This window comes from Protopterus annectens, chromosome 6.part0 (assembly GCF_019279795.1).
Source record: "Protopterus annectens isolate FY-2018-M chromosome 6.part0, PAN1.0, whole genome shotgun sequence".
In the NCBI taxonomy this organism is placed as follows: Eukaryota; Metazoa; Chordata; order Ceratodontiformes; family Protopteridae; genus Protopterus; species Protopterus annectens.
In genome coordinates, this window is record NC_056737.1 from 617,973,868 (window position 1) to 617,998,361 (window position 24,494).

At 42.0% G+C, this 24,494-nt stretch overlaps 1 protein-coding gene across 1 annotated transcript in view; it reads right to left on the reverse strand.

Moving 5' to 3' along the window:
- The window catches only part of VCPKMT (valosin containing protein lysine methyltransferase), a 344,404-nt gene that overhangs the window by 237,112 nt on the left and 82,798 nt on the right, over nucleotides 1-24,494 (reverse strand). The window contains exon 3 of the mRNA XM_044074287.1: nucleotides 8,684-8,756. Within this exon, the coding sequence (XP_043930222.1) occupies nucleotides 8,684-8,756 (73 nt within the window). The remainder of the gene's footprint in view (nucleotides 1-8,683; nucleotides 8,757-24,494) is intronic.

A 24,494-nucleotide genomic window follows, 5' to 3' on the forward strand; every position in this document is an offset into this window, starting at 1 on the left:
ACAACAGATAGAACTGGGGGTATAGCTAAAGGCCTATGCTGTGGCAAGTGTAGAAAGGTCCTAAGCCTTTTTCTAGAGTCTGAGAAATCTTGGCCCTGCCACTGAAATTGTTCCCTCATAGCATGCAAGGTTTCCCCAAAGGAAAATTCCTCAGGAGGAGAGGCTGAAGGGATGGACTCCTCAGCATCAGAGTCTTCGTAAGGAGAATAAGAAGCCTCAGGAGGGTCTGTATGATCTGAGTCATCAGAGGAATCATCTGTGGCTACTGGCTCAGGGGGCTCTGCTCTAGGCCTCTTTTCTGGAGGAGGGAGACAGGCCCTGTCTGGATGAGGCTGGGATCCACGAATTAAAGAAATGAGATCCTCTGCCAAAGAAAGCATATGGGAGCTGGTGCTGGGCCTGTGAGAGGGGGGCTTGGAAGGCACAGGTTTTGATGCTTTGGCTGCTTTAGCCCTGGCAAAGGCCTTAATAGACATAGCTGGAGGAGGCCTAGCAGCTCCACGTGCAGGGGTAGAAATATCCAGGGGAATGGTGTCTGATAAATCCTGTGAAATCGCAACAGAAGGTTGGATTTCAGAAGCCGTTTCTACCAGGTTAGAAGAGGCCTCGGTAGAAGGCAAGTTATCGGCTGAAGAAAGAACCGCTTCCTCGGTTTCGGCCGAAACCGAGACACTCGTGGTTTGCTTAACCGCGGTTTCGGCCGAAACCGCGGACCGCGAGTGTCGGTCCTTTTCTTTGCGTTTTTTGGTTATTTGCATAGTCGGAGGATCTGACGGCATAATGTAGGCAAAATCGAAGCCGAAAATCTGTTCAGCAAAGTCTGAGCGACGTCTAAGCGTCCGTCGGTTAAAAGAAGCACAGGCTAGACAAGCTGCTACGTCGTGGTCTGGGCCTAAACAATGTATGCAATAGGAGTGGAAATCTTTATGAGGTATTTGTTTTCCACAAGATAAACAGTTATTAACTTTCTCTGATATCGGCTGAGGCAAGAAAGAGTCCCCAACGGGGTACTTAGCTTTATAGAAGTCTTCGAAGTAGTATTCGGTAGTAGTAATCTCTGGATCTGACCGACCGGCACTTGCGAACAGCTTCTGCTTCGAGCCACGCAAGAAAGACTGAGGAAAATGGCGTCGGCTGATGCCTTTATACTCGAATAACTGCCGCAATGACGTCGGGTGAAGTGCGACACCAGCCGAAGCCAGACCCAGACTTTGGAATCCGGCCAACCGAAGGGCTGCCTGACGACAGGACAACCCATTTGTAAAGACTGCAGATGCATCCTTGAAGGACATCAGCAAAAATCCAGCTAGAAAGACAGAAATGTAAAACACACAGGATACAACTCAACAGTTGGACAGACTAAATACATTTGGCATTGAGAGTCATGACATACATCATGTTAAAATGAAGTACCTATATTAAAGGGATAAAGAAAATATTGGAAGTAAACAACTGTAGCATTTACATTAGGCAAGTAATGAGCCTTTCAACTTTCCACAGAGCTTAAGCAGTGTTTTTAGGTTATGCATGGGCAAAGCCAGGTGCTTACGAGATGTGATTTTAAAGAGTTTTTGAAGTATGAGGTGGTGGGGATATAGTTCAGTGATGGGGGGGGGGGGGTTGTTCCAGTTTTTAGCAACAGTGTGGGAGAATAGTGCTTTTCCAGCAGTGTTGTTAGCCCTAGAGATGCACAGACGTGATTTGTCACTAGAGCGGAGTGTGCGATTTGTTGCATAGTAGGTAAGTAGTTGACTTAGTGATGGGGTTTTATCAGGATACTTCAGAATGTTATAGGCAATAACCAGTTGGTGGTAATTTAGTAGTTGAGAAAGTCCCTTAGAGCTAGACAATGATGGGATCTGAAGGAGGTGTTGTTAGCAAATTTGGCAATATTATTATAGCATGACTCAAGTTTGTCAAGGTCAAGTTTTCTGATATAGGCTGCATACATTAGTGTGGACCAAAGGTGAGTTTGGGTTAGGGCGATCCGTGCTTGATCCGAGAGGAAGTTTTTGTGTCTGTATAACGAGCCCATTTTTTTCTGAACCTTTTTGATGGTTTGAGAGATATGGACATCAATGAGAAGGTTTTTGTCAATCTCAACACCGAGGACTTTGGTATGGGCAAAAGGAGAAATGATAGTACCATTTTTGAAAGTAATAGAAAAGGAAAAAAGGAGTAAACTTTGATTTGTTGGGGGTAAATAAAAGCAATTTAGTTTTATTAGGGTTAAGGATGAGTTGGATATTTGTGATTCAACTTTCCACAGAGCTAAAGGATTACTGGGTCTCTTGTTGGAGAACGTAGAGAGAGGGGACTGAGCAGATTAAAGTCGAATCATCCGCATACTGTATGAGTGTGGCATGCTGGGTGGAGGTATGCAGATTGTTAGTGTACATAGAGAAGTGGGCCCAGTACTGATCCTTGTGGTACGCCTATGAAGGTCGAAAGTAGAGGAAATGGGCAACAATTTGTCCAATGGCAAGGGGCACTATCAGCTAGATAGTTCCTGAACCAGGCAACAGTACAAGGGGCAAAGGATAGGGACACTAGTGAATTTAATAAGTAGGGGATGTGAGACCATATCAAATGCTTTGGATTGATCCAAAAATATAGCAGACTTTTAGTTACAGTTGTTTCTGTGTTGGTTTACTAGATTGATAAATGAGAGAAGAGCAGTAGTTGTACTATGGTGTGGCCGGGACCCGTGTTGTGTGGTGGAGAGAAGTGTGTGTGTGTTCAGGAAGTACATGACTTGAGAGTGAATACACTTCTTTGGCAGCTTGGAGAGGGGAGACAAGCCTTATCTGCAAAGCCATGGAGAGGATCATAATGGAACTCATAAATAAAGACATAGGGAACTTGCAGACTTTGGATCCAACCCAGTTTGGCTTTGTCAAAGGCAGATCATGCCTTTTAAACTTGGTTGACTTTTTCGAGACAGTCACCAAGGCCATTGATGAGGGAAAGGCAGTCCATACAGCCTACCTCGACCTGGCAAAGGCCTTCGACACAATACCCCACTCAGGTATCATCGAAAAACTCATCAGCTTGAATGTAAACCCATACATCACAAGATGGGTTGCAAACTGGCTAAGTGACAGAACCCACAGGGTCAGAGTTGCTGGAGCCATGTCAGACTCAAAGCCTGTCACAAGTGGTGTCCCACAGGGCTCAATCCTGGGTCCACTCTTGTTCGGCATCTACTTTTCTGAAGTACAAGCAAACACAGGAGGGTTATGGCTGACAAAGTTTGCAGATGACTGCAAAGTGGGCGCCATAGTCGAAAACACATCTGACACAGATATCCTTCAGAAGGGCCTCACAGAAACTGATAACTGGTGCCAGAGCCATGGCCTAAAGTTAAACGCCAAGAAATGCATAGTCATACCCTTGAAAAACAAGGTTACCCCTAGCTACCATATAGGTGGCAATCCACTGAGCACAGAAGAAGTCATCAGGGATCTGGGGACCCAGGTTGACAGTAGCCTTTCGTTTGACACTCATGTTGCTAAAGTAGTTAGGAAAACCTTCTACATTGCCCACCTGATCATGAAGGGATTCACATCTAGATCAAGGGAGGTCATCGTCCCCCTGTACTCATCACTCATTAGACCTATGATTGAGTACAATGCCCCATTCGAATGTATCTGACCCGACACCTGCAGCAGCTGGAAAGGCCCCAAAGTTCCTCACCAAAAGGATAAAGGGTCTCAAAAATATGTCTTATGCTGCCCGACTGAAAGAACTCCAGCTCTATTCAGTCTCGTATCGCTTGCTCAGAGGTGACCTGTGCCTGACATATAGGGCCATGTCAAACCCAGATTTGATGAATATGCTTCACCTCAAAAAATCTAGATCCCTCAGAACCACAAGGGTGGGAGACTTAAACCTTGACACGGTTATTAATACAACGTGCTGGAGGGACAGATTCATCACCCAGAGACTCCCTATGCTGTGGAACAAAATCCCGGTACATGTGAGGCAGAGCACCTCGCTGGCCTTGTTCAAGAGGAATCTTGACCAATGGATGGGAGATCGCAGATATACCCCAGGGATTACTTCAGTGTCACTGCTTGACAGAGGCACAGCAAAATAATAGGCATAGTTTTATTCAAACTAAAGGGGTGGCGAAAGCCACATAACTATGGGCTAGGCTTATAAATGCCCTTGGGCAGATAGCCTAGTATGAACCTATGAACCTATGAGCTATAGGATGGTAATTAGAGAAGTCACAGGAATTATTGCCTTTATGAAGAGGAATAATGTAAGACACTTTCCACAGTTGAAGGATGTAGGATTCTTTTATGGAGCAGTTTATGAGGATAGAAACGGGCTAGGATAATGACTCTGCAGCACGTTTTAGGAAGTCTGCAGGTAGATTATCAGCTGCAAGGTAGTAGGTTTTAATTTCAAAAGTAGTTTTTTAATTTTGGAGGTGGGAACAGGTGAGAGGGTAAGGGGGGAATGTTATCTAGACACTTAGCTGGGATATGCGGAGGTTTGTGTTTGGACAATTGGCTGGATAATGCCATTATGGATTCTGCAAAGTGGTGATTAAATTGAGAGGCTATGTCCATGTTGTCATTAGTGGAGTTGAGCGCTGGAGTAGTAGTTTTGCATGGTTTAATTAGGGAGTTGATAGCATGCCAAAACGTTTGACGATTTTCTGAGTGTTTTGTTTGTACAGTAAGAAAACAGTTCTGTTTATCAAGTTTAGTTTGTATTTTGGCATGATTCCTAAGCTGTTGGGCTGTTGGTAGTGTTGTTTGGCTTGGATGGTATTATCCCCTCTTCCAGATTTTCCAGGCCTTATCTCTGGACTTCAATATGGCTTTTGTGTCCCTACGTAGCCATGGTGCATAATTAGTCTTAACTCTAATTTTCCTGATAGGGGCGACTCTATTAAGAACATCAATGAAGGTGCTATTAAAGTAGTTAACTGCCTGATCTAAACCAAGGGAAAGTAGTGGCTCCCAGTTGCATTGTTTTAAAATAGTGTTTAGATCTTGGGGGTTAGGTTACGGTCATTTCATACTTGAAAATGTTTACTCCACAAAATATCCATCATGGGGCCTGCCACACTAAAGTGATCCTGTTTTCCATTTTTTTCTGGTTCCTAGAATCCAGTTCAAGTCCCCTTTACATGAGTAAGCTTGACATAATGAAGTGAAGTGTTTTTTTCTTCCCATTAATGTGAAAGTTACCTGCCTACTGTCTACCACAGTGGTTTGGCTTGATCATGTGCAAACTCACAGCTCCTACTTCAAACAGATTGGGAAGAACAGGCAAACTAGTACTTCTGTTCCTCGGTATCCACAGCAGGAAGAAGTGTATTGTTACTCTTGAATGTCATAGACATATAAATGTACTGTATCTACTCCAAAGTATTTTCCTTTTATGACTTCAGTCATGTTATCTATAACCTCAACATGCAACATCTTCCTTTTAGAGTTCTGCAAAATACAGGTGGACTTCTGTTTAACGTTTGAGTTTTCTTTTACCGATATACACATTTCTTCTTACAGTACACTTTCTTACTTTTGTTTTTGTATTGCTACCCTTTGATTACTAACATTCTATCTGTAATCCTTGACTGTGACAAAGCAGTTCTTTTTCCTCTGTGTTATGCATAAAACAGAAACACTACTGTATTACTTTTACAGTGATGCTATAATTCCAAGTGTTGTGACTACCTGTGAATAGATGATATGCAGCCTCACATTCAGGTTCTACAAAGTGAGCCTGTAATGTGTGTGTATCTTTTTATTCCTTTCTTTCAGTACCAGGAGTTGGCAACTAGAAGAGGCAATGCTGTTGTTCGACCAGCACTACATAACTGTATCCATCTGTTGTGGCAAAAACAGTCCATACCCTTTTTCTCCACCTCACTTGCAGATTATGAAAGTAGTCAGATTTTAGTAGTAGAAATACCACTTCAGGTCTCCCCTGATAAGAGGCTACTAGTTTAGTGGGACTAACCTGGTCAACAAAGAATAACGAAAATAAATTTCTTCTGTAGTGACTGACTTGAAATTTGTCATTTAAATGAGGTGATAAAGGCAAATATACTGCATGTAGGCTCCCTGCTGTGCTCAATTTTTAGTTAAATAAAAGCATTTCACTTTCCAAAATCAATTTTTTTATGCAGCACTGCAGTATAGCACATTACTATTCTTCGTAAAAATATTTCTCCGATTAACTCTTTAGAAAAATAGTTTTATTTAGCAGTTTATAATTTGTTTTGCTAACCACAGCAAGACAGTCACGAGTTGCAAAATTTTGGGTGGCGTCCAACTGTAAAAAAACTGAAGAATTTATACTGTCTACCCTAGGCAATGCAGTCTGAGACAAATTATTTTCAGAAGCAACACAAGATGATTCTTCCAAGATGGCTGCACACTGATCAAAAGGTTGATTACAGCTCTCCCAATGTGAAAAAGCCAGCAAAAGCCATCAACTTGGATAACATTCTGTCACTGGTTAGTTAGTACACTGCCTGTATGTCAGCAAAGAAGATATATGGAGAAAGTAAGAAAACATCAACTAGAAAATGTAAGTACCCCAGTATACCCTTCCTTGCCCATCTCTGGGTTATTAATGTGCAAATATAATGGCTAACAAGTAACAAGGGGGTGTAAGGCTAGGCTTCTTAATACCCTCACAGATCAATACCTAGTAAGTACCTATGAACTTGTAAAAAAAACTTTGTTGGGGAAGAGCCTTGCAGTTGCTCACCAAAAAGCAGTTCAGCTTTCAGCTTTGGTACAGAAGATGGCTTTCAGTAATTTAGAGGAAAAAATAAATCAAATGCATTTAAAAGTAAGACAGTGGAAGAGTCAAATGACAAAAGGCTGGAAAGCTTTAAGTAGCTATTCAGATGTGCTGAAATGTAGAAAAACTGACTGAATATGAGGCTTCTCAAAAACAGTTTAAAAAAAAAGAGTTATAAGGCAGAGAAAACCTGAGATTTTCTGCTATCACAAGGAGAGTGGAAAGTACAAATAAGCAACTGGACTAGTATTCAACAGCAGAATCTGTTAACTGAAATCGCATATTGTGTGTATGCTCCAATTTTTGTCCATTATTTATTTATTTATTTACTTATTTTACATTTGATAACCGGGAAATTCCGACTGGACCAGGTACATTTTCAGCAGAGGCCCGGGGAGAAAAGCTCCAACATCAAGTTATACAAATACAGTACATCCAGCATAATACACAAAACAGGTTATCATGTATGCTGAGCATAGTAATATAACAAGAATTAATAAAAACACTCCAGGAAAAAGATACAGAACATGGGTAAAAAGACAATGTCAGTCATACTTTGGTAAGAAAAGAAAATATATCAAGTAAGATTCTACAGTTAAAAGTACCCTTTCAGATGACCAAGCCTACAGGGGATCAGAGCTCCAGCATGTGATCAGAGAGGAAATTGGGGAGTTAATAGTAGTATGGGTAGGGTTATGTGATACAAGGGCATAACCATGTACTAAGAAGGTGCAATTTGAGGGAGTTTTTGAATATGGATGTGGAGGGGGCAGTGGACACAGATAGGGGAAGAGAGTTCCAATTTCTGGCAACGGTGTGGGAGTAGAGCGCTTTCCCTGCATTATTGTTAGCCTTGGTGATGGAGAGGAGAGATTTTTCACTGGATCTTAGGTATCGGTTTGTAGTATAGATAAGTAAACCACAGACTTTATACTAGGGAAAATGCAGCCGTAACAGCAAAAAGATCTACTCCTGACAAAACTGGCGGAAGGAAAAATATTAAAAATTGGGAACACCACAGTGTTTGTGTAAATGAGTATTCACTGTACACCAGGCAGAAGAGAGTTGAGTTCATCCCTGCAATCAGAGGATGTCAAGAGGCAGGTGGGAAATTCAAGGTAGAATATTGTTTCCTGGGGGATCAAAGACATTTTTGGATAAAGAACAGGCTAAGGAGGAAATTAAAAAAAAAGTTTACTCAAGCTGAAGGGGACTCTGCTATTGTAAGAAAAATGACAGTGAAGTCCATACAGAGAGCTCCAGTGAAAACTCGTCAACTGCCCAAAAGGAAAATGACTGAACAAAAAAAAGTTCAGGAGTTAACAATAAAAAAATCAAGAGCATCTTGTACTTGAACCAAAGACCAGTGTTGGGAAGATGACGAGCAAAAAGACCAGCAATAAAGTAAAAGTAAGAAATAAATGAAGAATTTTAAAATGTCATTTCCATAAGTTGCAATTTGAACAGGAAAACTATCATTCTGTAAGAAAAGTGGCTAAAAAAAAGATTGGAAGTTGGCTGACTGTGATAAATTGTGGTATACAATAGATCCATCAATAATGGGTGAGAGGACAGACAATGGTCCCCTTTCAGCACTCTGTAGGACAGTGAATACAGTTAGTAGTGCTTTGATGTGGTCCAGAACATGTTTTAAGCCCTATATTCTCTTTGTGAAGAATCTCTGCAGGTTTTCGAGTTGTTTCATATGCCTGGCCATATACGTACAAAAGGGGGCATTATACTCTATGACTGGCTGGATGACAGCAGATTAAATAATAATCAAGTCACTACCTAGAGCTGGCCTGATACAGAGTAAATAATCAAGTCACTGCCTTTGTTATACTTAGGCAATGCATATTAGTATGCCAACAGTAATGATGTTAATTTCATAAAGTTTTATTTCACTTGCCTCTTCATAGTAGATGCAGTCTGCCATGAGCACATAATCAGGACAGCCCAAGCCACTAGCCTTTTTCTCACCCCTAGGAAAAGTAACAAAAAAGTTACCTTAATTCTGAGATGCATAACTAGAAGCACTTTTGTCCCAGTGTTATGCTATGAAAGAAATCGGTCTGCATCCAGGAAAGCTAGCCTAGTAAAATGACATTGGTTATGAATATTACAGATTGAAGAGCAATACAACAAAGTACTTTAGTAGCACAATCCAATTTTATATATAAAAAAAAAAAATCAATAAACGTTTTTACCAAAGCAGATACATATGGTATTCAAAACTTTAATTCATTCACAAAGCAAAGGTGGAATATTACAACTCCAGCAGTAGTCATATTCCTAAACCTATTCTGAAGAATAACTCTGAATTAGTAGAAGCTGAACGTATATCTATGTTGAATGTGAATAACAAATAATGCTGAAGAAGTTCAAACAGTAATGTTGTTCAACAAAACACAGTGACAATACACAACACAATTACCATATTTTCATAAATGCCACATTATGATGCCAACAAATACATTGTGTTTTTCTGTGAATTTGAACAAGAAGGCTTTATATATCTTGTAAAATATCATGGTATCAGTTTTCAGCCAGACTTGTTTCATAAGACTACAAGCAATTCTGCTTTGGACGTTTGTTTTATTAAACATTTACAGAAATTCTGAACAATTCTGATCATCTGCAAAACAACAACACTCAATATCTCCCCAGCTGTGCAATTTACACTACAAGCATCAAGCATGTGCAACAATTTTCTGCAGCATCATCCAATATTTTTTCTAAGCCAATACCATGCAATACTTTCTAAGCTACTTGGATTTGAAGTCTAAGAATACTGCAAATCTTCACAATAATAACTCTTTTTCTTTCGGCTGCTCCCATTAGGGGATCCTGGTCTGTCACACCAACATCCACAAGCCTTATCTTAAGCCTTCCTCTTTCACTCTTACTGTGACCAGTCTGTCAGAAATCACCCTGACACCCTTCTTCACCCTCTCTACATTGCCTGCACACTCTTCTTCACTTCTCTTCCACACTCACCATTACTCTGAACTGTTGATCCCAAGTATTTAAATTCATCCACCTTCGCCAACTCTACTGCCTGCATCCTCACCATTCCTCTGTCCTCCCTCTCATTCACATGCATATATTTTGTCTTAGTCCTGCTGACCTTCATTCCCTGCCTCTCTAGAGCATACCTCCACCTCTCCAGGGTCTCCTCAACTTGTTCTCTACTCTTACTACAGATCGCAGTGTCATTTGCAAACATCACAGTCCATGGGGACTCCTGTCTGATCTCGTCTGTCAACCTGTCCATTACTATTGCAAATAAGGGCTCAGAGCTGATCCTTGATGTAATCCCACCTCCACCTTGAATGCATCTGTCACTCCTACCGCAGACCTCACCACTGTCACACTGCTCTCATACATACCCTGTACCACTCTTACATACTTTTCTGCCACTCCCGACTTCCTCATACAATACAACAATTCCTCTCTAGGCAACCTGTCATGTGCTTTCTCTAAGTCCACAAAGAGACAATCCAACTCTTTCTGACCTTCTCTATACTTCTCCCTCAGAGCAAACATTGCATCTGTAGTGCTCTTTCCCAGCATGAAACCATACTGCTGCTCACTAATCACCACCTCCCTTCTTAACCTAGCTTCCACTACTCTTTCCCACAACTTCATGCTGTGACTGATCAATTTTATCCCTCTACAGTTACTACAGCTCTGCACATCACCCTTACTCTTAAAAATCGGTACCAATGCACTTCCAGTCCTTAGGCATCCTTTCACTTTCCAAGATTTCGTTATACAGTCATCTCTCCCAAATACCTCCATGCTTCCACATGCACGTCATCTGGACCAACAGCCTTTCCATTTTTTATCCTCTTCATAGCGGTCATTACTTCCTCCTTGCTAATCCTTTGCACTTCCTGATTCACTATCCTGACATAATCCAACCTTCTCTCTCTCTTTCATTCTCTTCATTCATCGACCCCTCAAAGTACTCTTTCCATCTGTTCAACACATTCTCCTCACTTGTGAGTACATTTCCCTTGTTATCCTTTATCACTCTAACCTGACACACATCTTTCCAAGCACAGTCCCTCTGTCTAGCCAATCAGTACAAGTCCTTCTTCCTCTTTAGTGTCCAACCTTTCATACAACTCGCCACATGCCTTATCCTTTGCCACCTCTCTCTTTACCATACACCTCATCTCCTTGTACTCCTGTCTACTTTCTTAAGCTCTCTGACAACCCCACTTCTTCTTTGCCAACTTCTTCCTCTGTATACTTTCCTGTAGTTCCTCATTCCACCACCAGGTCTCCTTGTCCTCTTCCCTCTGTCCAGATGTCACACCAAACACTTTCTAGCTGTCTCCCTTACGTCTGCTGATCAAATCTTCACAACAATTGATAAACTAATTTTTCCAGTGTAGGCCATTCATCAAGGTCAGTGAGAATGTATTTCTAACTTCCATCATATGACTTCACATCATGTCCCTACACAACATGCAACTCAGTCATAAGTAAGGGGACAAATAATGGAAGCAAAGAAAAAAGAAATATATGGAAACTGGCTATGAGAAATGTTGTACGTGGCACTAAGTGTGGGCTCATATAAGGATAATTATAGATACTGAGACTGGGGGTTATAGAAATCTGACAGGTTATATAACACATCCACCTTTAATCCTTGATGAGAAGATCACTGAAGTTAAAATAAGCAAGTTGTGTATGACTATTATGCGACTTCTCCCCATAATAAGTAGATTTAAAATGGTTAGACTTATGCCCTGGAAGGGAAAGAATTAGGTTATTCTTGAGAAATAATAGCACCACAGGAAGATGATGAATGCTGCTACAATCAAGAATTATAGTTACACCATTGCACTTTACATTGTACGTCTTACTGAAATTTAAATAATGAAAATTCGTATGTTCTAAACACTAGAAATAAAGTTGTTTAAAAAAAGTAAATAATGGACTCGGTTATGAAAATGTGAATGAGCAGATAAGCAATAAACCACTGGCAAGGGTGTAGATTATATAAGACTAAGGATGGCATTCATTGTCATTATGTGAAACTGCAAAGGCTAGCCTCACTGTTTGCACGTTTCTACTGCAAGGGTGCAATTAATGGAGGCCATTTACAACAAAGCAGGATGGCCATGAATAATTATAAACAAATAAAGTTATAATGAGATGTAAATGAGGAATGATGTAAATCTGCAACTCAATGTCATAATTTGACATGTTTCTGCACTGTCTATAGATTCATTACAAAAGGCAGAATGCAGTCATTTTTATTTATTTTGCAATCCTCAAAGATGCTTTCCCTTGCTGCCAGCCTTGCTATTTCCTAGTGTGAGCTGCTTGTCTTGGCACAGCCAAACCACTTGCTCCCAGTGGTGCTCACCAGCCAAAAAAGGCAGAGATACAGGCACAGAATTATTCACTAAAATTTTGATAATCAGGAAATCCGACAGATTCAGAGTGGACATGGATATTTTAAGAGTCTTAGTATGTATGACCCTCACAACAGCACTGGGGGTGGCCTTTCTATCCCTATGGATACTAAGGTATGTAGAATAACCCTCACTATACCTGCTGCAGGGACCTTCCACAGACTGGAGACATACTGGGCATCACACAGGCTTCTGCTTTGAGGATACTTCAGCAGTTCCTACACGTATTCTTGGCACATGTGGATCAGTACATGTATTACCTGGTGTCAGGGAGTCCAGACTATGCTTGCCTTTTATGGGGGGGGGTGGCATGTATCCCTGAGGTGCCAAGTTGACAGATTGCATCCATGTTGCAATTAGGGTCCCATCTGGTACACGGGGGGGGGGGGGGGGCGGGGGGGCAGTACAGCAATAGGAAGGGCTACCAAGTAGTGTGATGCACTGGGGTGCATCACCAACATGTCTGCCTAGCATCCTGGAAGTGCACACAACTCCCATATTTGTCACACTACCTCTCTCTACTCCTCTTCTTGCATGGTAGGATGCCCAATGGTCATTTTTTTGGCAATTGGAAAAATACATATATATTTTTTGTATTTAAGTAAGTTATTCATGGTAAAATGTACTGCTTAATACTAAACCACTTTTTCTTTGTTTTGCCTCTTCTCCCCCTTTTCTCTATTTTTTTTCTTCTTTTTCTTTCAGGTGATGCTGGGTATCCTCTGGAACCATGGTTCATGACACAAGTGAAAAATCCAAGTGGTGCCTTGTTCCACATCTGTATTGTAATCAAGAAGGTCTTTGGCATGTTGAAGAGTCAGTTTAGGTGCTTGGATGAGACTGGGGGTGCCCTTCAGTATGACCCATCTATTGCATGCAGCAGGCTTACTGCACACTGCATTCTGCATGACATGGCCATGCATTGGTCTGGTGGTGAAGTAACCCATGCTGTCACTGCAGCTTCCAGTTCTAGTCCTACTATGACTAAAGGTGACCAGCCAGCAGTCAGGGACCCCATGTAGTAGGCTCGTGCTAGGCAAACAGCTGTCCAGGTAAAGAGGAGCACCTAGCCCAGAATAATGTACCATAACATTTTAGTGTTTCCTTTCTTGTAAAAAAAGAGGTTCCAATTCCAAAAGACCCATTCTCAGTGTAAGAGAGCACTTACACTGACAGCAGGTTGGGAGCAGGTCACTTGGAATCGGTCTCCCAGTGTAAGCCTGTTTGTAGATATACCTTACACTAAAATAAGTCACTTAAATGGACAGCAATTCTTTCGGAATCAGGGCAGACTTACACTGAGAGCAACTCTTTTGGATTCTGGCCTGAAGTACAACTGATGCATGCAGTGATATATTACAGGCTTTGCATGCAAGCAGTGATACATGACCTATGCAGTGTGGTGTATCATCTACTGTCACTGATCATCAGGCATTCCCTCATCTTTAAATACAGTAAACTCACAGTTTAATTGGCACTCATGGGGATTGGTAGATGCTGGATAACTGTAGTTTCTGGTTGTTTGAGAGTTACTTTTAAAAATAGACCCGACTAATACTGTAACCTACACTATTTGTTTGGTTTGACTTGTTCTCAGGCTGGGGAGAGATGGAATTTATTCCTATATTCCTTTTTAAAAGTCTAAAAAACGTAAGGTATTTTTCTGCGGAGGCGGGTGGGAGACACAAATTGCCAACACATGAAAATTGTACTGTACTAATTCGATTTTTTTTTTGCCGGTTGCTTGAGAGTGCTGATTGCTTGAGTTCCGGTTAACTGAGAGTTTACTTTGCATTTTATATATATATATATATATATATATATATATATATATATATATATATATATATTTTTTTTTTTTTTTTTTTTTGACAACAGAGAGAGTCATATTATTGTTTATAAAAGTCATGCTGGAGTGCTCATGTACCTGAAATGCTTCGCAAGGACGGCATGCACGGTCAAACCAAGTAGAAGCAACCACAAACAACCAGCAAAAGCGATGGTAAACCCAGATAATGATAAATCCTTTATTTATCCAGACAACATGTCTGAAAATATGTCAATTGTTTAACCAGACCGGTTTCGGCCCCACAGCCTTTGTCAATGGTATACAAAAATACATTTTTTGAAAATGAACTGGTACTAGTTCTATTTATAGTCCTCCCTGTTAGACCTCAAACTGTTGGTATGGCCCAACCTAGTGGTTGGGATGTATAAATACATATAAAAAGCATAATCATGAATAGTTCATAAAAATTGAATAAAGAAATAATGAAGTATGAAGTGATTCCATAATACTATAAAAAAGTATAAAAAAGTGTAGATGGGTTATACAAAATACTTATTATAATATTCATATTTCATAATTATATGAATACAAAACATCAACTGAAGCCTAACTATAAGTTATGAGAGGACACTACTAAACAATTCAATTCAAAAATTACAGTAATTATATAATGATATTATAATTACATCTCCGCGCTGAAATATAAATTGATCACCCTAGTCACTAAGACCACATAATTGCCAAGATAAAAAGTTGATCAATCTTGGGGCACTTTTTCCGCCAGGTTTGAATGACCATCTATAACAGTCATTTGTCCATTTATTTACATTGATATATGCAGCGTATTCTTTTATGTGGCTTTCCCTAAATGTTGGTATTTTCTATGTTGTTTTGTCAACTTTTTATCTTGGCAATTATGTGGTCTTAGTGACTAGGGTGATCAATTTATATTTCAGCGCTCAGATGTAATTATAATATCATTATATAATTACTGTAATTTTTTTATTTAATTGTTTAGTAGTGTCCTCTCATAACTTATAGTTAGGCTTCAGTTGATGTTTTGTATTCATATAATTATGAAATATGAATATTATAATAAGTATTTTGTATAATCCATCTACACTTTTTTATACTTTTTTATAGTATTATGGAATCACTTCATACTTCATTATTTCTTTATTCAATTTTTATGAACTATTCATGATTATGCTTTTTATATGTATTTATACATCCCAACCACTAGGTTGGGCCATACCAACAGTTTGAGGTCTAACAGGGAGGACTATAAATAGAACTAGTACCAGTTCATTTTCAAAAAAATGTATTTTTGTATACCATTGACAAAGGCTGTGGGGCCGAAACCGGTCTGGTTAAACAATTGACATATTTTCAGACATGTTGTCTGGATAAATAAAGGATTTATCATTATCTGGGTTTACCATCGCTTTTGCTGGTCGTTTGTGGGTGCTCATGTACACCTGTTCAGTAATGCAATAAGGCATCATATAAAAATAATTACATTTTTAAATGTTTTGCACAAGAAATTTGCTTAGATAACATACTTAAGTTTGCATGTACTGAATATCTTGAAGTGGTCCATTTAAGAAAAAGCGTTACTTCATTATTTCACAAGAGTTCATGATGAATGGAGAATGACATGCTTTTTATATTATGCAATGTTCATGCAGTTTTAAGTATTACATATTTGAAATGTAATATTGCTCTCTGTTACAGTACTGCACATCAGATTATTTCATTACGTCATGCAAAATAATTTGTGTTCTTGGAGACGTCATCATTTGTGTAGTGCTGAGGGCGAAGTGGCAATGATGCTAGTTTACAATGGCAGGACAATGTAAACTTTTTTTTTTATTTTCTAAGCAGGTATCCTCTAAATAGTGTGTAGTACTTGTTTTATATTCTTAGCAGTTGTAAACTGCAACACTGAAAATGGGGGGGCTAGACCACTAACGGTGTAAAATCAGTACAACTTGAATGTTATGATACACAGCTTTCTTTCCAGATATTTCCCTAATAGTAAGTAATACCATTACTGAAATGAAATGCAAGCAGATGCAAAGTATCTTAATACTGGATAACATTCTCTAATCACATAAATCAGCCTTTTTTTCTTAATTTTTTTTTTTTTTTTTTTATGTTTCACTACCTTTGAAGCTAAACATTGACATCATGTGTGGACTTAAAATATCTAGCCTGAATCACAGTAGGTGAAGGTCATGTGTGTCATACACGACATCCCCTATGATTTCCACTACCTTCTTGAGAAACACTTGTAAGTGCCATGTGGTACGCCCCAAATGTCCAAACATTACCCCATCCTCGTCCCCTTCCAACACTGACTCCTGACCTCATTAGTGTACATATGCACATGGCCATGGATGCTTGGTGTGCCACCACAGTACACATCAGTGTGGTCATGGCATTATCTCTACTCTGCCATTTCCATTTAGTCTTTGAAATCTTCATGTACACCCTGGAGGACTCTGATCATTTGTAGCTGACTCTCTGTGGTAGTGCACTGAACCTTAACATTGCCAAGGCACATTTGTTGCTGGGCACCCAATGCTTTATGTATTTTCTAGGGTAGCTGTGACATGTGCCTGTATATTGCACCCCTTGGTAAAGATGTCACTGTGAACACTTACATCTGTATGCCTGCCATCATCCAGAAGGTGTTCCTGTGGATTTGGAGACACTGGTGTAGAGGTGGATGGATTTTCTCCATGTACAACATGTACAGTAATATCAACCTGCACTTAACTTTGTGACCCAGTGTCATTTCTTGCAGATTTGCTAACACATTGTGGTGTGAAAGCTCCCATCATTAAACTTGATGACTGTGTGCCACTTTCCTCAGAATGTCTCATTAAAAAAACATGTTATCAGCCACTCTGTTAATGATATCCCCTGAATTTATTGGTACAGTGGAACATTTCTGCTGCTGACCCTTTAAAGAATTAATTGAATACATTAATCAAATACTATTGTTCTATACTGTGTAAGGAGGTATGGATGACATTTACCACACCCACACTGCTCATTGTCATTATGTGCAGGAGTGGAGGATTCACCTGTTAATAGTAACTGCCATGTTATATGTAATCATTCCATTTCAGCATTCAAATTTCTATAAAAGTACATTACTGGTGTTAAACCAACCTTGTTTATCAGACGTCTGTTGATGCTACAAACATGGATAACAGACAATGTCCACACCACCTCTGATTATGTCAGTGCCATCATGATCTGTTTCACAATCATTCCCATGAATACAGAGGTGGAATTTTTCATCAGGTGTTAAAAGACGTGTGAGCGTGGTCCCCCCAGTATTACCCTTTCCTTGCACTGTGTTATCTGTGGTGCCCTTCACCAACAGCATTTATGTTCATAAACACTTGTTTTGGGGCTTTTGCCATCTCTCAGCTTGTTTGGGTCCCTCTTTTCCAAAACGTTATTTGCCATATGTCCTAAGGGCTGACATGAGGATGCTGTTCTCCTCATGGCTATAACTGTTCTCTCTCTCTGTCTGGATCCCTGCTGCTGCATTATTAACGTACCTACAACAACACGCCAAAGTCATACACTAAAATAATTGAGGCAATAGTCATCCCAAAAGTACAGCAACAAAAGTATGGCTACTTTCATCACAAATAGATTAAAGATCTGAGAACAAAACTAGATTTGGTGACACAATAACCATATACACATGCAAAGTCCCAATCCAGCAAGTTAACATTGTGTTGCAGTAACTTGTGCAGCACCTGCAACCCATACATACCAGCACTGCAATCAGTTGCTAACACTGTTGAGTCCTTCCCCTAACATTTTTCTGTATTCATACTGTCACTTTCATTAGGGACTGACACCCAGAAATCCCCCAGTAAAGCTGCCTGTATCTTGACATAATGCATTTCTGAAAATGCAGTACATCACTCTAGAAACACTTTAATGTACGTGTATCCTGTGTAGCATAATCACTAAACGTTACCAAAATGAATTTACAAAATATTGTTCACATTGTCATTATGACAACTTCAATATACATTTCCAGTTACACTGACATGAGTTTCAGTTCATAAATTACACTCATGTAATCAATATTAACATGAATCATCCATAGCAGACTGCCAGATCAATACAAAATATAATTCTCCAAGTAAAAACTGTAATCTAATATCAGTATGAACTGCTTGCTACTAATTTCTGCCTTTTTACTACATATTCATTACTTGAGAAAGGTTGCAGTTTCCTAAACCATTTGCCTCCTATCTCGAGTAACATCAACTTAATATGGTGGTCAGGAATTTATTTGCATAAATTGAGGGTCATTTACATGTGTTGTATGCAAATTGGCCTTTATATTACACACATCTCTACGAAGCACAGCAATACATGTGTGTGTAAGACAACACACTGGAGTAACCAGGCCTAGGGTACTCCTGATTGCACTAAGGTAAGCGGTGGAGTCAGCAGCAGTCCACAGCAGTTAGCAGGAATGTGCAAACACCCCTTGTAATTCTCTAATGTCCCTAATAAATATAAGAGGGAAAATGAAATCAGTTACAGTCTAGTCTGCATAAACATGAATCATAATCTATGCAAATTCTGCATAGTCTGGCACACCTCGTTAATCAAATCATTCGTTACTTAACAGCTCTCTATGTCACACACAGCAATATTTTCACAGAAAACAGAAAAAAGGGGGAATTTCTACTAATAAACTGATACAAAATCAGGAAGTTATGTACTCACCATAACGTTCAATGTATGTAGTCCATCTCACCTCACATTCTTACCCGTGGGTTCGGAGCCGAACCTCTGCTCCGACTCGGCCATACTCTAGCTCAAAGTCTTTCAATTGGCTGGGCTAAGATGTATCACATACTGCCCTGCTCCCTTTCCCCAGATCTTGTTTGCTGCAAGCTCAATCACACAATCACTCCCCTTCATCCACATGACACAAAAGAAGAAAAAAACATTCCAATAATAAAAGGAGTACTGAAACCAGAACTAACCTTTAGGTCCTCCAGGATGGGGGATAGAGGGGGGGTTAGTAAGAATGTGAGGCGAGATTGACTACATGCATCGAACTTTATGGTGAGTACATAACTTCCTGATGTTATGTAGTCCAATCTCGCCTACATTCTTACCCATGAGACAGCGTCCCCAGCACCTGAACCCTGGGAGGCTCAGTGGAAAATACTCCTGAGCACTGTGGAACCAAAGGAAGATCTGCCTCTGGATACCAAATCCAACTTGTAGTGAGTAATAAAGATGTGAGGAGATGCCCATTGTAGCTGCAGCACAAATATCATCCATAGACATCCTGGCCTGAAATGCTGTAGAGGTAGACATAGATCGGGTCGAATGAACCTTCACTCTAAATGGTAAATCCTTACCACCTGAGGCATAAATGAAGGAAATACAACTAGAGATCCATCTAGACAAAGTCACTTTGGAAACAGGAGACCCAATTTTGTTTTCTGAAAATGAGACAAACAGCTGGTCCGATTTTCTAAGATCCTTCGTTCTATGTAAATAAAAGCGCAACTGCCTGTGAACATCCAACTGGTGAAATTTGAATTCTGCCCTATTAGAGAACTCTGGAAAAAATACGGGCAATTCAATGGATTGGTTGAGATTACTAACCGAAGCCACTTTTGGCATAAAGGAAGGGTTTGGTCTGAGGGAAACCCTGTCCCTGTGAAAAATCAAGTAAGGTGGTCTTATTGACAAAGCTTGGAGCTCTGAGACACGTCTGGCTGAAGTGATGGCTACCAAGAAGATAAGTTTTCTGAGTCAAATATTTCATGTCACAAGTAGCTGCAGGCTCAAAGGGGGAGGTGGTGACGCATTGTAGCACAAAATTTAGATCCCAAAGCATAACCGGTTCAAAGACTGGAGGGCGAAGCAGCACAGTGCCCTTCAAAAATGCCTTACAAAGTCTATGTGCCATTAAACTGGGTTCACTGGCAACGTGAAAAGTGGAAATAGCCGCCAACTGGACCTTTATGGTAGTGGCTGCTGAACCTTGATTGAAAATCATGGAAAGAAATTCCAGAACTGGAGAGATCGGGGCTGTGCAAGGATCAATTTGCCTTGCATGAGCCCATATGGAGAATCTTTTCCATTTACTGGAATAAATCTTCCTGGTCGAAGGCTTATGGGAAGAAGATAGAATACCAACCAGTTCCAGAGAAAAACGATGAAACCTGATCAGTGATGGAAGTGGAGTAGCCAGGCTGTCAACTGGAGGGTTTGAAGTGAGGGATGAAACTGCCCTGACATACGAGTCAGTATGTCTGGCTGTGGGTCCAGAATCCAGGGTGCGTCCATACGATAGGGATGGAGAAAGAGGAACCAAATTTAATGAGGCCAGTGTGGAGCAATCAGAATCATTTTGCTTCCCAAGGATTGCGCTTTCTGAATAAGCTTCATCAGCAGAGGAACAGGAGAGACGGCATACAGTAGACCGGGGGGCCAATCGTGGACCACAGCGTCCCTGGGTGACTCCCCCTGAGGGGGAATAAGGGTGAAGTAGCTGCTGAACTTGGTACTGAGGGGACTGGCAAATAGGTCGCAGCAGGCTGACCCCATCTGCGGAAAATCTGCTCTGCAACTTGACTGTTCAGGGACCACTCATGAGGCATAAGAATAGCTCTGCTCAACCTGTCAGCAATCACGTTGGACTTCCGTGGAATGTACGTTCCTACAAGAAAACATTGGAAAGACACTGCCCACTGCCACACTTGCATGGCCTCTCTGCAAAGGGGATAAGATCTGGTTCCACCTTGTTTGTTCAGATACCATACCACCGACATATTCTCTGAGTGGATCTCAATAGTCCCGAGAGGAAGAAAGCTCTGAAGTGCTTGCAACGCTAGCAGCACTGCTCTCATCTCCAAGATATTAATATGCAGATGTATCTTGTGTTCTTGCCACATGGCTTGGACTGTCCTGCCAAAATAATGCCCCCCCACCCCATCTGGGAGGCATCCGTGGTCACTGTGGCAACAGGAGAGGATAGAACGAAGGGTTTCCCCGCATTGAGGTTGCTGGTGTGAAGCCACCAGCATAGATCCTGTTTGCACCTGTCTGTGATCATTATGAGATGAGAAAGCGGCATATTTTGTACAGACCACTGGGCGAAGAGCACCCACTAAAGGAGCCTCATGTGCAGCCTCGCAAGAGGGACCAGCATAATTGTTGAGGCCATCGTCCCTAACAATTTCAGAACCGTTTTTGCCTTCACTTTCTTTAAAGGGAGCAACGCGTTTGCCTGTTGTTGCAAACCTTGAATCCTTTCTTGAGGTAAAAACGCCCTCATGCGCACAGTGTCTAACTCGGCGCCTATAAAGGTGACATGCTGTGAGGCCAACAAGGCAGACTTTTCCCAGTTGAGAGTGACACCCAATTGTTGACACAGATTGATTGTGGCATCTCTGGTCTGTAGTAGTAGATGCCTGGTGATGGCAGAGAGGAGCCAGTCATCCAGGTACGGAAACACTTGGATTCCCTGACGTCTCAAGTGAGCTGTCACCATTGCCATACATTTGGTGAACAACCTGGGGGCTGTGGTGAGACCAAAGGGCAGGGCTCGAAATTGAAAATGACTGGCTCCCAGCCGGAAGCGTAGGTGACTTCTGGATGTCCTGTCCATTTTTATATGGTAGTAAGCATCCTTGAGGTCGATGGAGCACATCCACACTTCTTTTCCCAACAATGGGAGAATAGATTGCAATGTGACCATTCGGAACTTGGACTTCTTCACGTGGAGGTTCAAGCGGCTGAGATCCAAGATAGGTCTCAGGTCCCCTGTTCTTTTCGGCACCAAAAAGAATCTGGAGTAAGTCCCTAATTTCTGAAGCTGCGGAATCCCTTTGATTGGGTGGAACATCTGGGATTCTTTTGATCGGCAGGGGGGGGGGGGTGGAATGTGATATCCTCCGGAAAAAAATTTTAATACCCACTGGTCCTGAGTGATGTGCTGCCAGGCTTCTGGGTATAGTGAGATGCGACCCCCGACTGGCTCCGGAAAAGCGCAGTTGGGCCTCCCATCACGAGCGCTGGTAGGAAGGACCACGAAAGGAGTCGCGGTCTCCCTGGTTACACAGGCCTCCTCTGCCTCTAGGGCGATGTCTACCTAAGTTGCCACCCCCTCCCCTGCCCCTGGAGGGGGATTCACTTTGTGCGTCAGGGAAAAATCTCTGTGATTTCTTGAACCACATTTTCCCACAGTTCTGGCTCTTGGAATAAGGTCTAGAAGGCATGGAAAAATGGACTCCCACAGCAGACAGAGTTTTACCCTCTTGCTCGCAGCTAGTGAGAGTGTCTTTCACCTTGGTTCAGAACAAGGAGGAACCATCAAAAGGGGCGTTGGTGAATGTAGACTTAAAGGCCTCCATGAAATTACAAAGGCGCATCCAGGACTGTCTCTGGAGAGAGACTCTGAAACTCGCTGCTCTACTCGCTCCTTCGGCTGCGTAGAAGATCAGCCTCATGGAGAAGTTAGCAACAGAATTTAAGGCAGACATCTGAACATTGACTTTCTGAGACACTGCGTCAGATATGTTACCTTGCAGAGTACCTCCAAGCTCTTTCAGGAGATCTCTCTGGAGCCTTGTAAAATGTGATAAGTAATTCAGAGACCACAGAGTAAAAGCCGCTGAAAAAAACATATGCTTCCCATACCGGTCCATGGTCCTAGACTCCTTGTTAGGGGGATAGACGAAGTCTCATCCAGTTCCTTCTTGGTGGCAGCTGCCACCACCATGGTATCTACTGGTACGCCTTTCGTAAGAAAGTCTTTGTCAGCAGGGGTGGACAGAAGTTTGTTGGGTCTCCTGGGGACTGGTTCCACAGTGTCAGGGGTTTCCCACACCCTACGACAAACCAGATGCAGGAGTTCGTCGAAGGGTGGAGAGACCCAAGAGGTGGAAGGCTGAGCCCCAAAGGCCTTCAGGAACACTGACTCCTCTTCAGAGGGGGGTTTTGAGGGCCAGTCGCCTCTCTGTTTCAAGATCTCTAGGATATTAGAAAAGGAGATATCCTCAGAGGATGACTTGGGGGACCCCCCTCTGATTCCTCGAGGTCAGTGTCTGACATGAGAGACTCTTCATGGGAGTCTAAGTGCTTCCCTCTTGCACGTTCTTTTTCTGGGAGGCTCCTCAGGCACAAACTCTGGTGAGCCCTCAGAAAATGGGGGACCACTCATGGGTGTCTCCTGAGGCCTTGGGTCTCTGCTGTCCAAAGTTAGAGGGCGATCAGAGACGGTTACCGGGGCTGGAGGGAGAAGGGTGTCAGAACTGTATGACGCAGCTGAGGATCTGGCCAGCATGCTCTGCATGACCTCAAAAGCTGTCCCCCCGGCTCTGAAGATCAACTAACCATGGAATCTTTCGAAGCAGAGGAGACCAGGTCCGAAGCCGAAGCAAGAGTCTGGCTCACTTGAGCCAAAGCACCGAGTGGGAGGCTGGGAGCCAAAGAGCGTCCCGAGGCCTCCCCTTCGGGTCTGACCAAGGAACCATGAGTCCTGGACCCCATGGACGGTGCCAACGGGGTCGGAGCTGAGATCGGAGCCGACAAGCCAGGATGGGCCATCGGAGCCAACCTAGAAGCATCATACGTTGCCAACCGCTCTGGCTCCGAAGGCTGGGATTTGCTCGGAGGAGGATCTATCGACGATGGATGGGTGACTGGCTCTAGAGCCAAGTGGGCTGGAGCCGAAAGCAATTTAGCCAGCACCGGTGACTGGAGCAGTCTCTGCACCACTCTATACACATCTACATCAGAGAGTGTCCTGGAGGACCTACAGGACAAGGTGGGAGATTTAGACCTCCTCTCAGAAGGAGACCTGCGAGGAGGAGAGACCGGTCTAAAAACTGGCGACCGGCTCTGAGATAGCATCTCCGTCACTGGCTCCGAAAAGCTGGGAGCCGATGTAGGTCCTGTAGCTTCAGAAACTTCCTTCGGCACCGAAGACAGTGGAGCTGAGGATGCCACAGTAGATTTGCTAACTTTCTCCTGAGGCTCCAATAGTACAGATGGAGCTGGAGAACGTTTCTTTGCTTTAGATGTTTTGGCGGGAGAGGACATAGCACTAGAAGACCTCTCCAAATCTTCCTCAAAGGAAGGTTTCAGTAGACCCTTCAGTATCAGCTTGTTCTTCCATTCTTGAAGAACACGAGGGCTGAACGCATGACAAAAAGCACAAGATTCCTGAAGGTGTATAGCCCCCCAAACAATAAACACATACCGAATGCCCATCAGTAATAGACATCTTGTACCCACGTTTACTACACTTCTTGAAGCCTGAAGGCTTATGTTCTTTATTATCTTTAGACATAGTATGCAGGATACTAAATACGACACTACAGACTGTCCAGCAAAAAGCACGGAAACAGACAGCACACCAGGACCTCTAACTCAAACAGTCCTGAAGGACAAACAACACTAAGAAGGACTAGGTCCTCTAACTT